Source organism: Lissotriton vulgaris, chromosome 8 (assembly GCF_964263255.1).
Source record: "Lissotriton vulgaris chromosome 8, aLisVul1.2, whole genome shotgun sequence".
Taxonomy (NCBI): domain Eukaryota; kingdom Metazoa; phylum Chordata; class Amphibia; order Caudata; family Salamandridae; genus Lissotriton; species Lissotriton vulgaris.
In genome coordinates this window covers 284,478,268-284,495,510 of record NC_141696.1, presented here as the reverse complement: position 1 = coordinate 284,495,510, position 17,243 = coordinate 284,478,268, and the positions used below count along the sequence as shown (strand labels likewise).

The window sequence follows — 17,243 nt, the reverse complement described above, 5'->3', positions numbered from 1 at the left end:
GTATGAGCTGGGGATATCCTCGGAGGAAGAGGACAACGCTGCCGCCGAAGACGACAGCTACACGGTCGTAGAGACCGATTACACAAAGACATCTGATAAGGTAGGAGACTCGTCGTTCCCCAAGAACACGAGAGACTGAGTCTCGAAAAAACGAGGGCAAGACCCCGAAAACGCCGACGCAGAGACACCTGGCGTCCGCGGCTACCCACAGGCCCAGCAGTTCCTCTGAGAAGGAGTCCCTGGCGCCGAGAGCTGTTGAGCAGCAGAAGTCGTCGAAGATTGTCCCCGAAAAGGACCGATCCATGTCGAGGGAGAAAGACCCTAAAGCACAGATGCCGTCCAGGGACACGAAACCCAGTTCGACGTCCAAGTCCTCGACGCCGAAACTCTCACAGCCGAGCCAGGCGCCGAAGAGAGTGGCCGAACAATCCGGCGCGGACAGCGCGGCCGAGATGGAAAAGAAAAAACGGCGACTAGAAGCCAAAATGGAAAACATCTTGCAGCGGAAAAAAAGATTTCGACGCCAAGATGAGAGCCTTCACGATTCCCCACAAGACCAAGCCACCCATGCTAGAACTGGTCGAGGAGGAAGACTATGAGCCTGGCGCCGAAAAGGTCGACGACCAGGAAGAGGACGAGAATCCCTACGAGGCTTACAGCTATGAGGAAGAGGACAGCAGGTTGGACGCCGAGTCGGCCACCTCTGACCCGCAGGAGGAGGATTACCTGGATGTCGACACCGAGAGCCCAGAAGAGGCGGTCGACACATACCCCTCGAGGCCATCCCCGCCGGACGACATCGGGGCTTACAACTCTGTGATAAGGTCTGCGGCAGCAGCTTTCAAACTCCAGCTCGACGAGGAGAAGCAGAAAGCGGACTTTCTCCTCGAGACATTACTCCCCACACAAACAAGGAGCCAGTATCTACCTATGCTCGACAGCGTCTTGGCGCAGGGGATGGAAGCATTCAGGGAGCCCGCAACATGCAAGGCAGTCACTCCCAGAACGTGCGGCAGCAGCTTTCAAACTCAAGCTCGACGAGGAGAAGCAGAAAGCGGACTTTCTCCTCGAGACATTACTCCCCACGCAAACAAGGAGCCAGTATCTACCTATGCTCGACAGCGTCTTGGCGCAGGGGATGGAAGCATTCAGGGAGCCCGCAACATTCAAGGCAGTCACTTCCAGAACGGAAAAGAAGTACAAGCACTCATCAAAGGACCCAGCCTACATTCGAGGCGTGGTCTCAGCTGACTCCATCATCACGGCCACAGCAAGGAAGAGGGCTAACGTGGCCACTACTTCTGGACCACCTCCTGATAAGGAGAGCAAAAGGATGGACTTAGTGGGCAGAAGGATCGAACGGAATGCCGCGACCCAATGGCGCATGGCTAATTCCAATGCCCTCATAAACAGGCACATGTACCAGATCATGGAGGAGCTAGGAAAACTGGTGAAAGACCTACCCCAGGAGGCCAGGCAGAAGGCCGAGAAACTGGTGGAAGACGGGAAGAATGCGGCAAATTGTTGCCTCAAGGCGGCCCTAGATGGAGCAGACACCTCCAGCAGGCTCATGATGATGGGTGTCACGGAAAGAAGACACGCATGGCTCAGAATCTCAGGCTTCAAGCCTGAGGTGCAACACAGCATCTTGAACACTCCGTTCAACGGCGAGACGCTGTTCGGGACAACAGTTGACGACAAACTCAGTCAACTAAAGAAAGACAATGAAACTGCACGATCCAAGGGAGCTTTGCAGTTCAGAGGCAACAAGAGGGGCACCCAGTCACGGAGGCCCGGCGAAAGAGGTGGAAACCAGCCAGGTACTTCACACCAGGCTTTCCAACAGACGCACCAGGCGGACTCGCAGGCGCAACCGAGTCAACAGAAGCAGTCCTGGCAGTACCAGTCAAGGGGCCAGTCCTTTCGAGGGAGAGGAAATGGACGAGGACAGCATAAAAGAGGGGGCCAGCAGCCCGCCTCTAATTGACTTCAGAGACATCCGTGTGCCCGCCCACAGAAAGGATCCCAGGGGGCAGCACGTACAAAGGGGTCAGGACACAATGGGCAACTACCACCACATAACACCAGTGGGTGGAAGATTAAGATTCTACCTCCAGGAATGGAGAGAGATCACATCAGACAAATGGATACTAAACATCATCCAATTCGGGTACTTCTTAGAATTGGAAGGGAGGCCAACAAGCAGGAGACCAAAGAGAAAGCCACTAGCAAAAGACCAGCTACAGCGGCTTCAGGAAGAAGCAAGAGAGCTCCTACAGAAGGAGGCCATAGAACGGGTTCCTTTCAAAGAAAGAAACCAGGGAATATAATCAACGTATTTCCTCGTGCCAAAGGTCGACGAGACAATGAGACCCATTCTGGACCTCGGGTTCATGAACACATTCATAAGAACACAAAAAATTCAAAATGACCTCCCTGCAGGAGGTGCTACCGCAATTGCAGATTGGAGACTTCATGGTCACAATAGACCTCAAGGACGCCTACCTGCACATACCAATGAACGTAAAGCACAAACATATGCTCAGGTTCACGGTCGGAGATACCCACTACCAGTTCACAACACTAGCCTTCAGTCTAAAATCAGCACCGAGGGTCTTCACAAAGTGCCTTGCGGCAGTCGCAGCGCACCTACGAAGGCAGGGAATACACGTATATCCTTACCTGGACGACTGGTTAGTGAAAGCAAACTCGTACCAGAAATGCAAGAAAGACGCACATACAGTGACGAGCACGCTGATTAAACCTGGGGTTTTCCATCCATTGGAAAAAATAGTCAATGGAGCCGGAACAAGTAAAGATCTTCCTGGGGGCACAGATCAACACCTTACAGGGCTGGGTGTTTCCCAGCGACAAGAGAGCAAGGGCCCTGGTGAGGGAAGCTCGCCTCTACCGGAAGGGACAAGCTCGGACAGTGAGGACTGCAAGCAAGATCTTGGGGATGATGGCATCATGCATCCACCTGGTACCAAATGTACGACTTCACATGAGACCCATCCAAGAATGGCTCCAGGAACAATGGTCACAAGCTTCAGGAAGTTGGGAGGATCTAGTGGTTGTGACGCACGCAGTGCAGTAGGAAATGGCATGGTGGACCATGGAGAACATAACACTCCTAACACCAACAGTGACCATCACCACAGACTCATCCCTGAAGGGATGGGGCGCTCACATGGAGGAGCTCAAAGTGAGGGGTCTGTGGACACCAACAGATGCGACAAAGCACATCAATTATCTAGAATTAAAAACAATCTTCCTTGCACTGAAAGCCTTCTAAACAAGACTGCACAAGCACAGGGTGTTGCTGCAGACAGACCACACCACAGCGATGTTCTACATCAACAAGCAGGGTGGAACACAGTCACCAATGCGTTCGACACTGGCGCAGGAGGTATGGAGATGGGCCACCCCCCTCAGGATAGACCTACTGGCCATACACCTACCGGGGAAGGAGAACATTCAGGCAGACTGGCTCAGCAGACAGACATCGGCATCCCACGAGTGGGAGCTCAATGCTCAGGAGACGAAGTGGTTGTTCAACAAGTGGGGAACGCCATCAGTGGACCTGTTTGCAACACGCCAGAATGCCAAATGCCAAAGCTTCGCATCCAGACAACCCGAAGAGGGGTCCCTTGGGAATGCCCTATGGATAGATTGGTGCGGGACATTTGCTTACGCTTTTCCCCCGATACCACTTATACAGAGTACTGAGCAAGTGCAGAGCGAGCAACATGACCCTGATACTGGTTGCACCACAATGGGCCAGACAGACATGGTACTCGCAGATCATGGAGATGGCACAGAGTGCACCTCGCAGATTCGGCAGAAGAAAAGACCTGCTCTCCATGCACAACGGGGAGGTACGGCACCCAGAACAGAGAGCCTGAGCCTAGTGGCGTGGCTCCTGAGGACATAGAATTCGCACACTTGAGGTTGCCAGACAGCACCCTCAGGGTCCTTCGGGAGGCACGAAGGCCCAGCACACGGAAGTGCTACGTGGCAAAGTGGAAGAGATTCACAATATGGTGCAGGAAGGAAAGACTTCACAATAAAATGAAGGACTAAATACCTCACGCACTTACTGGAGAAAAAACTCTGCTCGTCCTCCTTAAGAGTCCACTTGGCAGCGATAGTCGCCTATACAAGGGGTGAGATGGGCAGGAGTTTCTTCACGTCACAGGTTGTGAAGAGATTCCTGGAAGGAGCGAAGAGGATGGCACCACCCAAGCGGATGCCGCCACCGGCATGGAACTTGAACATAGTCCTGACGGAACTCATGAAGGAGCCCTTTGAACCACTCCAAGGCCTCACTAGAAATGCTGACCATGAAGACAGCTTTCCTGGTTGCAATAACGTCCTTACGCCGAGTGAGCGAGCTTCAAGCGCTAACGCTGCAGGAACCATACATACAAATACAAAATGACAGGGTTGTGATGAGGACCGACCCACACTTCTTGCCAAAGGTGGTGTCCAAATTCTACATGAACCAGTCCATACAGATACCGAGTTTTTTCCAAAAACCAACAAATAGCGCAGAGCGAGCTCTACACACCCTAGACGCCAGAAGGGTGGTCATGCACTATATCGAGAGGACAAAGGTACACAGGAAGACAAAGCAGTTCTTCGTGTCATTCGCCAACAGTTTCATGGGAAAGGCTGTAGCCAAGAACACTATTGCACGATGGATCGCGCAAACAATCCAACTCTGCCACAAACGGGCAGGGCAAGAACTAGCGGAGGGGCCACATGCCCACTCCACTAGGAAAAAAGGTGCTACAATAGCCTTCCTGGCTAATACACCCATACAGGACATATGCCTGGCGGCAACATGGGCTTCGGTGCACACATTCACGAAGCGCTACTGCGTGGATGTTCAGATGAACAGAGAAGCACAAGTCGGACAAAAGGTGCTCCAGCACATATTCAAAAACCAAAGCTCATCTTCCACCCAGCCACCACAGAAATGAGAAACAGCTACAAAATCTATGCACAGCATAGTGAATCCAGAAAGATTCACGCTGCAAAACGAATAGTTTCTTACCTGTCGGTGTAGTTTTGCAGCTTGATGATCTTTCTGGATTCACTAGCGAACCCACCCACCTCCGCCAGAAAGATGAGGCTGGAGAAGAAAGAGGTGGTAAAAAAAAACACAGAAATGACTTTATATACAAAGCGGTTAAAAGAAGTATCACCTACATAGAACATTGCCATCACTTCGGAGACGAAAGAAACACGGAAAAAAGAATCCGAAGATGGCGCCCAAGGGTGGGAGCTTCTGCAGGAAGCATGCCGACGTCACCGGAAATACACTCAAGGAGGGGTGACGCCGACGCCCACCTGGGCGACGAAAAAAAAACAAAAAACAAAGAAAAGACTACGAATCCGGACCCAACCACAAGACCGCGGAATATGCACAGCATAGTGAATCCAGAAAGATCATCAAGCTGCAAAACTACACCGACAGGTAAGAAACTATTCGTTAGGGCATATCGTTCATCTTCAGACCTTTTTAAACTAGGTGTTGATGCTCCTTTCTACTGATCGTATTTCTCAAATTCTTCTGAAGCTGATTCACTTCCAGTGCCTGTCAAGACAAGCTCTTTCTCTTAAGACTCCTTTGAGATAAAAGCCAAATCTGAGTTAACTAATGATGTCCTAGACATTCCTGAACACTATCCGACTGCTTCGCAACTGTTCACCATCGGTCTTGTTCCTCATAAACGCCTGATTCACTGGGTTTGGAATTGAGAAGATGTCTTGATCTTCATTAAGGATGTAGACTCCAACAGCGACCATGAGCATTTGGGCATTCCTTTAAACTTTAAAGAGGAATTTTCTCTAAGTCCTCATTACTGAGAAAAGTGGAAAGCCTTCTGATATGGCTCTTCTAAATCTAGACTAGCTCAGTGTGCCCGTGGATTGTAAAATTCATCTGCCTATTATAAACTGCTTCTATGTATTCCTCCACAGGCTATGCACTCCATGACACCGGAAAGCAGAATGAGATTTCTGAGGTAAAGCTGAAGAACATAAAGGAAAAAGACTATGAAGCCAAACTCACTTGAATTCAAGTTAGAAGAGGGCCCATTGTTATAACAGTGGAGCTGACACTTGCATAGTCTTGGACATTCACTGATTAGCACCTGTGAATTTAAGGTGTGTGTTCTGAACATGCTCTTTGGCTGTTTTGAGCATATAAATGTAAAGAACGTTTTCTTTGAAAGGTAAAACTGAGCAAACATCATGGGTAATAGGGGAGTGCAGCAATGCTTTTTGAAAATCCTTGTAAGTCCCACATCAAATGGCCACATATGCCCATACCAATATTATGAAAAGCTCATTTAAACATGCAGGCATTAATTATAGTAGGACATAACCCACCGAATCAAAGTGCTGCAAGTAAAATATGTTCATTCTCCAAGGCCATTTGATTTACCAGTACTACATCCTGTTTATGGTACCACAGTCCGTGGAAGACTCTTATTTCCTCTTGACTTAGGATTCAGCAAGAATGGACAGATGGGTTATGGAAGCTTCAGTTTGAGTCTCCACCTCTCCTCCTTATCAGTTTGCTAGAGAATGTCCTCTTATTGTGATGATATGCAATGGTGAATATTACATGACTTCAGGATTGCCGAATGGCCAATGGATATTAATTTAAGTGGACTGAGAAGATCACGTCGAAGTTATATTTGTTGCTGTATATTTTTTGAGGGGGCAAAACGTTAGAATTATTTTAAAACAATATCAATACATCAACTGATTCTGTATTTTAAAGTAATCCTAAGTCTTTTAAATGCAGAATGTGAGGTCCACATCTGCATTTGGACACATGCATGTTCAATGCTCCCTGACTGCCCGGAAAGTAGTCCCAGTAGAGCAGTTGATTTATATAATTAAGAATTGAGTTATTTCCAAATCACACACACACTGCAGTCATTTAGTAAAAATGATTTCCTGCAAAATTCCCCATCATTGTCACATCTGTGATATGCTACGAGAAATAATTACTTTAATGCTATGAGTCATGGAAATATTAGTTGAGTCTAATGTACAGTATGTCACTGTGTTGTAAAGTTACATCACAGAGGTGTAGAACATATCATAAGTCTGCTTCTAACTTTTTTTCAACAAAAGAAAAGATTTGACTCCTGGTTTTCACAGGCAAAATCTCTAGGAAATTCAATATTGAAAGAATAATTAATGACATTTGTGTGCGGTCTTCTACCTCTTCCACTTATTGTCAATCGCCGGACATACCTGTACCTGCTTAGCACATAACTTCCATGCCTGTTGTAAGGGTGGCTGTTCTTGTAGCCATTATACCCCTCCATGACTACTAATAAGCGTGCATGAGACTAGTATCAATTTAGAAGAATCACCGGAAGAGCAACAATCCAAATGACAGAAAAAAATCTTCTAGATTGAAGACAGATAACTGAAAAGAGGAGAGCAGGAGTGATGTACTGGCACTAGACATCAAAAGCACACCAGGAGAAATGAGGGCAAAACAGGTCAAGCAAATGGAAATCCAAAATTAGGAAAAATAAAATAAAATAAATTAAGGGACCAAAAATACAAGTGAAGGCTGGACGATGAGCCTGACCAAAAATACTTGAATTGGGTTGCAATGCACTTTCACTGATTCCATCAGGCCTACTATATTGGAGAAACTGAAAATATGAAAGGTAGGAACTGGAAATTACCCACCAGAATTCAGAGTCCATCTTGCTGAGGTAAGACTGCTTTAACTGGTGCCGTAGAAGCATCCATCTTAGAAAGGTGTACATACTGGAGTCACCAGGTCAAAAAAGCACATGAAAATGGTTGAAAGAGACCTGGTTAGTGTGGCTGCAGAGCGTAGAGGAGCTGATGGGAAAATTGCCTGGCTAGCTTGGTAGAGGTAATAGTGCACATAATGCTACCTATTTTCTGCAACTCCCCAGTTCCTTCTGTGCTCCAGCTACTACATTGTCCACTAAGATAAATGTTGCACCCAGAAGGGAACAAACCAGGGCGTGTCCCTCTCGGTCCAAAAAATGATCATTAAAGAGGTTCATTTCTTCCAGCTGTGGTTTTGAAATAAACTGTGGTTTTGTGTACTGATGTACATGTGGGTGCTAACCAATTAGCTGTCTTTCCATCTTAAAAGACCCGAGGCTACTCTTATGTTAATAGCACGTGTTGCTATAGATGCACATGTTCTGTCGAATCCTGCAATCTAGTGTTGGGTGTGGATGTCTGCAAGTTGTTTTTCTTTGAAGAAGCCTTTTGTGTCACTAGATGTGCTCCTGCCTTGGTTCACAATTCGCATGGTATCGGACTCCATCTTAAATTGCGTTTTTCTGTCATTGAGTTTGAATGTACACCAAGAGGGCTCAGAGTTTGTGTTAGCATATTTTTTCAGGCCCAAATGGTTCTATTTTGACACAGATGTTGCGGAAGAACAGTGTGCATGCATCTTAATCGCTGTACTGTTGCAACTTGCATGAAAAAAGGAGAGAACATTCAGCCTTATTTAAGATTCCAGTAGTCGAGGCTTTCATTGAGATTCTTAAGAGGATCATAGCTCCCAGAATACTGCCTGGTCCTGTGTGGCATTTCAATGTAGTCCTTACAGGCTCTTTGGGCCACCGTTGAAACATTTTCACTCCTGCCCCCAACCTTTCCTTTCTTAGAAGATAGTTTTCTTAGAGGCCATAACTTGTCCTCAGATGCATTAGTGAGATGCAAGCATTCACCCTGCAAGAATCATTCATTCAGATTCAAAAAGGTATGGTTGTTCACAGGATTCTCTCTAAATTTCTCCCCAAGGTGTCACCTTTTTCACCTCAATCAGGAGAAAGAGCTCCCAGCCTTTGTCCACAGTCCGATTCAGTACCGGAAAGAGCTCCACGTGTTTTAGATGTCAAGAGCTCTTCTGTATTACACTGAAAATACCAAGCCCTTTGGGAAGTTGGACTTCCTTCCTGTAGTCTTTGCGAAACCTCAGAAGAATCACCCCATCTCTGAGTCAAGTGTAGCAAGATGGATAGCCTAATGCATATTGATCTGCGACAAAAAAGCTAAGAGTTCCACCTCTTCTGCCCAGTGTGCTCTCCAACCATAACAAAGGGGCAACAATGGCTTCCTTAGGCAACATCTAGCTAACTGACATCTGCACAGCACCTTCCTGGTCAACACCACCTACTCTTACTTAGCACTACTACATGGACATATTAGCCCACCAGCAGGATGTGGATGGTCAGATATCTTAATCATTTACTCTATTGCCAGCTAGTATTGAGGCCACTGCTTTACAGTCGATGCAGACCATTTTTATCTACAGCCACACATTCTACAAATAGAAATCGCACTTACCCTGTTATCCTCTGTTTAAAGCATGTAGTGCTGTAGGTTCTTTTGTGCCCACACTCCCTTCCCTGGAAGCTTGTGATCATTGCAGATCTCCTCCTTTGTAACCTTGTTCACACTGCACAATAAATGTGTTGCACCAACTGTGCTTACTCTGCACTCCATACAATCTCTCTCTGAAATACTTCTTCAAAGAAAACAGGCAAACCTCTGAGCCCTTGCTAGATGGCAAGAGTATGCAGAGAATGTGAACCTTTGGTACTGCATGCTATGAACAGAAGTTTCCCAAGTAAGTAACATATGTTCCATACCAGCTTTCCTTCTCAAGTCTTACAACTTACACATTATGGCTCCACATGCTTATACCTTCTCTGGTAAGTTGCTGTTCATAAATGTTACTCATTTTGGTGAAAACAACTTTACAGTTTGTCAGCATAAGCACATTTTCCATTATTTGTATGATGTGTGTAGACGTTTAGGAGTGTTCACTAGGATCTGTCACATTTAGCGATTTGTTCTTTCATAGCCTTTGGTTACAGCACAGTTTTAACTACATAGCAGTTTACTGTTTTTCAGTAGAGCTTAGTTTCTTTTTTAGGGTTAGTCAATTAGTCTGTGAAAACTGGATTTCTTTTACAGTAACCACCACATAGCCTTTACTTCTGTTCCTGTGGTCAGAGTTAACAATAATTGAGATACTGATACTGGATTGTGCACTAATAATTATTTTAAATATCCATTTGCAATCTTTCGTAGACATGTATTCGCACGTTGGCCACATCTTGCTTGTCTTCTTGAAGCTGTCAGGCCTTTCTACTAAACAGACACTTTGAATGGCAGCAATTTGTCTCAGCAAGATCTGCCAATTGAACATTCAATACTCGCATGTGATGCCTAAAAGGTCACACACTATTTGCTGTCTAACCAACATTACATGTTGACAAGCTGTCTGTTATCTTCACTCATTTGTGCCAGCTGCACATGGAAAGGCCATCAAGGCATGCCTCCGTGATTGAGTCTGAAGAAGGCACTAAGCCAACAAGAGTTGGGTGCCTGTCATTTTTATCAGTCAGCTGCTGATATACCCTTCCTCTGTTTTCCATGCCTTTTTGATTTGTACTGCTGAATAAAACTTAACTCTAAGGCGTTTTGTGGATTTTGGTAAAAAAAACATTGATTTACATTTTAAACATGTGTCTTTATTTAAATCATAGCATGTATTATTGTGTCAAGGACTTCTGTTCTCATTGTTTATCAACAGTTTGGTGGTATATTATAGATTTTTGATCCACACACATATTAAAAGGTAGTTCTGGTTTGCACTCAGGGCAGTGTGTTGTTGTAAAATTCAAAGTACATTGCAGCAGCTTGCTGAAGCATTGCTTTTTGTTTCTTTGATTGATCCTACATGTGCATGATTTCTGTTCCAGGGATGGAGAAAAGCCAAAGAATCCAATGGTTGAGTTATTTTATGGACGATTTCTAGCAGTGGGTATACTTGAAGGTAAGATTCAGTCTTTCTTTTAGTAGTACTGATGTTAATATCATTTTTTCCAATGTGCACTTCTAGTTAGCTAAGCCTGCTCATAACCTAGGAACTCCTACTAATAAAATTGTCTGTCTCTGTTGATAAACTATAATCTTTATTATGGTGCTAAACATAAAGTATCCAAATTGCTTGACATCCACCTCATAGCATAACTTAATTTTAATCATGCAGATTGCAGTCCGTTGGAGACCTATTGAACATTTGTGTAAACACACCGCTGTCCAACCACACCTTTCCTAGGAGATTCTTGGAGTCTCTCTGGCAAAGGAAGGAGGTGGACTAGCGCAAAAGACCTAGGGGCTGACTTAGAGTTTGGCAGAGAGGGTATCACATTGGAACAGCAACAAAGTTCCCTCTCTGCCAAACACTTTGTCGCTCTCCTGATTTAGAGGTGGGCGGAAGGTAAATATATCAATAACGGAGCATACTATGGCTCAGTCACCGACCTACTTTTACAACATTGACAACAGTTCCTGTCAATGGAGATGGCTGCGGGGTCTGCAGACCTCTCTAGATTTAGGGGCGTGGTGTCCATTAGGACGTAGTTGTGCACCACAGCCAAATATCTTGCAGGACGTTACTGGCTTGTTTCCTACAGTCTTGGCACAGTTTTAAGAATGTAGTCTTTGGGGAAGACCATTCCCTAGCACCCTGTTATACTGAAAGAGAATTTTGGGATTGGTGAAACACTGGCAGTATTTTGGCAGTGGAGTTCTAGATCATGTTGAAGGACGCAGAAAGAAAATCTCTACATCAGCATGCAGTGGTGCCTATATATATGGCTGGTGGTTGTCCGTGCCGGAGGTGGTACGATGCTGCTACGGAGCCCAGCTGTGCCACCTATGGCACACAGGAGCAATTGCTTGAAAAGAAAAATCCATTCTTACGTTAAGGGTAACTATCTATCCAACACTCACACACTTCCCCAAGCCCCCAGAGTAGACCCTTAAAACAGAAACTTTCAAGAAGAAAACCAAAACTCACCAAATAAGTACTTTTTTTTTCTTTTAGTTTTACAGTCCTCCTCTTCTCATATTGGCAATATATTTGAGATTACAAATATTGCCTCATCCACATGCAGGCTTTGTTGCTGAACCATGTAAACCAGTCTTGGTCTGAGTGCAATGGGATTCTTTTTCTCCCATAGTGCGAAACATGCCCCAGCAAGCGACCTCAATACTTACTGTCTTCTTCTGTATTCTGTACTTTAAATATCCTTTGCTGCTTTTTGCATGAACCCTTCTTAAATGGTCCATTTAACATGATTGCTTCTGTGCGAACATTTGTCTTTTCCAGTCACGTCTATTACATTTTTCATCCTCATAAATTTCATGACAGTCCTTATAAGATTTTTAGCCATTCTTTTTGTTTCTGAAGGGAAGTGATGACCACCTCTTTTCTACTCAATTATCGGTTAGCAATGTTTTAATTTTTATCAAAGGTCATCTGTGCCCAATTATCAGTTAGGAACACCCATGAAAATCCTTCGCTCTTTAGTAGTTTGGCCCTTTTTTACGCATATCCACACTGAAAGATCTCACTGGCAGTGAAGTGACTCTCCTGCCAACTGTAATAATGGTCCACAAGCCCAGGAAATACCAACCAGCTCCTGCATATTCCACATGATGCTATTTAACACGTTACATATAAAGATCAACTTAAATGGCTTACAGACTAACCTGACCAGAAAGATGACACCTCTCCTCCAAGACCTCCTAAACTTCTTACTATCATAAAGGTATTTCTTAATAGCCAATTCAGAACCTCTCAACACCTCTGATGGGAAACTGTTAACCATATATTTTCCTCTGATTTTGCAGCAGGACTGCACCCAGCCCAAATGCAATGAAGACCTCTGTCAAATGCTTTGACTCCCAGACAAAAAAACAAGACAATGCAGTCGTTTACGCCTTCAAACTCATTCTAATATATCCCATGCAAAAGAAAAGGTACTCCTTTCATACGATAGTCCTTCTTACAGGCTCAAACAACTCAGAATGTATGGAACTAATTTTATGTACATACATCTTGTTAAAAATGTTATTTTATTTAGGAGAAATATGAATATAAAAAATATATGTAAACTATTATAATGCTCTCATCTTCTCATTAATGAACATAATTATATCCAAAACGAGTATTTATTATTAAAATGCTGCTCTTGATTTAAACTGTTCACAGTCCAAATCAGGTTTAAGTTAAATCAAGTCATCCGGACAATTACAGCCTTGTGCACACAACCAACCTCGGCCAACACCTGTTTCGTGATCTATCAAACTGCTTCTTCAAGGCTGAAAGAACACACATTCCATAATCAATAGATGGAATACTGTGCTGTTTTCCTCTTTCATGTTTGTCAATACCTCATGTATATATCATTATAGCACCCAGCAATTTTATTTGCATGAAACAATACATAACTCAAACAATTTAATTAACCACTCGCTCCTAAATGGTATCCCAATTACATAGCTCAGTTCATTATTCCAATTTGAAAACATTGGTGTCCTATACACGCACTTAATCCTCTTATCGCCATATATTCATTTCAAGTCCTCACATTGCATATTACTGCCTGAATGCCCATTTGTGATACTTAAAAAAAACAAATCTTATATGTGTACTTATCAACCACATTATAGTATCTAATCATTTTTATATATTCAACTCTGAGGAACGAAAAACAGTCGGAAAATTTAACACCAAATCTTCATTAATGTACAAAATCCTCATAGCAGTCGGTTATTGACTTTTATTGTTTTCCTAAAATCCATCAAAATAATTCTTTTAAAGTTGCATAAAAATCCTTTGTATCATATTTACAAATAGAAATATAATAAGATCCTAAATTAGTTGTAATTTACTGATCTCGCTCATTCTCTCCAATTTAGTTTGTACCCACTAGTTCAGCCCATTCACCTTCGCACACATTACACACTATAAGTAATCATAGACTTATACCTCCCTTCACAATTTGTTTATAGTCGTTTCCCTAAGTTTATATACCCGCCACGTCCGCATCTGCATTGCATTCCATCTCATCTCTTTGCAAGATTACAATCCATCCCTTAAATCCACAGGATTACTGGATATCTTTGGTCAATAAGACTTTCTGACCAATAAATTTATATAAGATCACATTCTTGATGGACATACGTTCTCATCTTCTCCTCCTCGTATCAATAATAATTGTAAATATCTTACCTCCGTTAATGTAGCTAGCTATCTTTCCCAATTTTTGTCCTCATAGTCCCCCTCACCATATTTTATACAATTGTTTCAAAAACTTTATTCGATACATAAAATGAATCATAAAAGTATTGAACATACAATTCATCTTGCCTCATAGTGTTAAAAGGAATGCGAAATTGTAAATACAATTATACCAAAAAAAGACATGATGATAATAAGAGAAAATACAGAAAAATGATTTTCAGTTAAGAAATTTCTATACATGTGGTGCTACCCATAATTCTTCCTAATCTTTAATGAGATTCTAATAAAATTTAGCATTGCACAGCAGATTTCCACAGAGGATAGTGATGATAAATATTCGTACCCTTCTTTATAAGTGCAAGGTTGTCTCCCCTTCAGGATTGGTTTAATAAACCGGACTCTTATCTCTTTATACAGAGAACAAAAAAGAACCAGATGTTAAGTACTTTGCCTATCCCTGTTATTATAAGGACAAGGGGGCAGTCTCTCACACCATCCCCCTTGTTTAGGAAAGGCAAGTAAAAAATGAAGGGTCTCCAATCTAAACCTTGTTAAAAGGAATCGCCATTGCACGTTAGGTGTAAATGTTAAATAGAACTGTGGTTGGGGTTTACAAACGTTAACAATACCGTTATCAATTACAATATCCCTGGAAGGCTGGTTCAGTGACTTCAGATACTTTGCCTTTATGTCCACCTTATAATTCCCCTCGATTTTTTCAGGGTTGTAAAAATAGGAACTAAGTCCAATTTTGTTTAACATATTACAGACATAAGACAACCAGGGGATCTGTTTTGAGTTTTCTAGGGCCATGCAATCAATGATGATATCTTTAGTTAGTTGCAAATCTTCAGATTGCCAAATTTTACCCCATAACAGTAAAGGGGACAAGCGGATTGTATCGGAAACGCTGACCATGCCGATTTCATTGTGGCAGAAAGTGTTAGAGGAGCTTTTTGGAACTGATAGGACCCTTTTTATAAAGTTGTTTTCCACCACTTGTATCACAGCAGGCGTTTCAGTCCCCCACACCCCTGCCCCGTAAGTAGCTACAGATAAACATTTTGAGCTATAAAGGGTTCTGAGATGCATGATGTGCTTTTGCCCCAATTTGCTACAGAAGCGGAAAATACCCTCTATCGCCCTTGTCATGTTCTGGGCTCGACCTTCATTACCGGTGTCCAACTTAGTTTACTATCTAACAGATTACCAAGGTAGTTAAAATTTCCTACTTTCCCAATCATGCGATTGTTTACCACAAACTTCCTAATGGATGACCCCTTTGGGCCACAAGACATTACAAAGGATTTTTCAAAATTTACCTTTAAATCGAGATTAAGCATGAATTTGTTAAATGCATCTAGGCGCACTTGCATGCTGTTTCCTGTCAATGTCATTAGGACAGTATCGTCCGCATACGAAAGCATGGGAATGCTTTTACCATTAATTTTTGGGAAGTCACAGCCCAGATTTAATAGGTACTGTTCTAATCCATTTGTGTAAACTAAGAAGAGGAAAGGCGCCAAGATGCATCCTTGGCGGACACCTTCAGTGGAAGGTATCAATTTCGTTATTTCCCCTCCAGTGCCAAATCTGATGGATACATTTGTTGCTTCATGTAGCCTACGGAGCAATGTGACTAAAGGTTCCTCAAAGCCCATATCGCTCATCATCCTCCACAACTTATGCCTACAAACAGTATCAAAAGCGCTTGTCAAGTCCATGAAGGCTAGATGTACAGAAGATTTTTTGGCCTTCATGTACTTGCCCAAGATCAGTGCGAGATTAAGGCACTGCTCATTTGTCCCCTTTCCACGTCTAAAACCATACTGGGAATCAACTATCAAACCAGTAGAATCTGCCCAACTTTCCAATCTCGCCAAGATTACCCTGCCCAGTATTTTACATGAGGCATCTATTAAAGAGATCGGGCGGTAACAACGTGGATCAGACCTATTACCTTTTTTAAAGATTGGCACTACGGTTGCCTCCTTCCATGTGCCAGGAATACGGCCAACCACTACAGCTTTGAAAAAATTCAATAAAATGGGTGCCCACAGACTAACATTGGACTTAAAAAGATCCAGAGGTACAGCATCTGGGCCTGGGGCTTTTAATGATGCTCCTTTCCCTAGGACTTCCTCAATCTCAGTCAATGTAATTGAAGAGCTGAGGGTCAGAGCCGAGGGAGATGACACCAGGTCCCCTGTCCCTTCGATGCTTGCCATTATCTCATTAGAATTGGGATTAAAAATCGTACTAAAATGTTGAACCCATTGTTCAGCAGTGACCTGCATAACTATAGATTCCTTGTTATCACTCTTAAAAAGTGGACGATTGATAACCTCCCAGAAAAGCCTACTGTCTTTCAGTTCTACTGCCTTTTCAAGATCGTCCCAGGCCCTACCTTTCAGGTCCTGCTTTCTTTTTGTGATAGCGTCCCTATAAGCCTTTCTACTGCTCCTTACAAGCTCTTTATTTCTTGGCTTTTGACACAGAGCTAATTTCAATGATCGATGTGTGGCAGAACACACGGAGTCAAACCATCTAAAAGCCTTTTGGCCTCCCTTCCCTTTGGTTTTTTTTAAACACTGTCCTACATGGCAACACAACTTCTCAAAACTTTCAATGACCTTATTTGGGTCAGATCCTGGTGCTAAACATGATTCTATTTCAGATTTACAATTTACAACAATATCTTCCTCAAGTTTGGACACATTTACCTGCCCCCATTTTAGAGTGACACCCTGGTTTTTGTTATACATAATCGGCTGATCCCAAGTCCTTGGTGGTTCTTTTGTTGGCACCCACAATGATAACATTAAAGGGTTATGATCGCTAGTGGGATTTGCCACCACCTCCAACTTTTCCACATACTTAAGAAAGGTACTCGATACCAAAACAAAATCAATAGTACTCATCTCCCCCCCTCAAACCCTGAAAAGTTGGTATATGCAGAGTGTCTGGAGGAGACCAGGGGTCTACTACACACAGGTCATTTGTGATGATAATATTATTCAAGGCATCCCCCTGTGGTGTATGCCTAAAATGGTTTAGGGGCTGGGCGTTCAAATACTCTAGACCACATACATTCGATCCTCCATGG

The 17,243-nt window shown here is 43.5% G+C and overlaps 1 protein-coding gene across 3 annotated transcripts in view; it reads left to right on the top strand.

Annotated features, from left to right (window-relative positions):
* Positions 1 to 17,243, top strand: part of USP25 (ubiquitin specific peptidase 25) — a 469,204-nt gene that overhangs the window by 164,583 nt on the left and 287,378 nt on the right. For all 3 annotated transcript variants that reach the window (XM_086934051.1, XM_086934050.1, XM_086934049.1), the window contains exon 9: positions 10,803 to 10,876. In XM_086934051.1, coding sequence (XP_086790177.1) covers positions 10,803 to 10,876 — 74 coding nt within the window. The remainder of the gene's footprint in view (positions 1 to 10,802; positions 10,877 to 17,243) is intronic.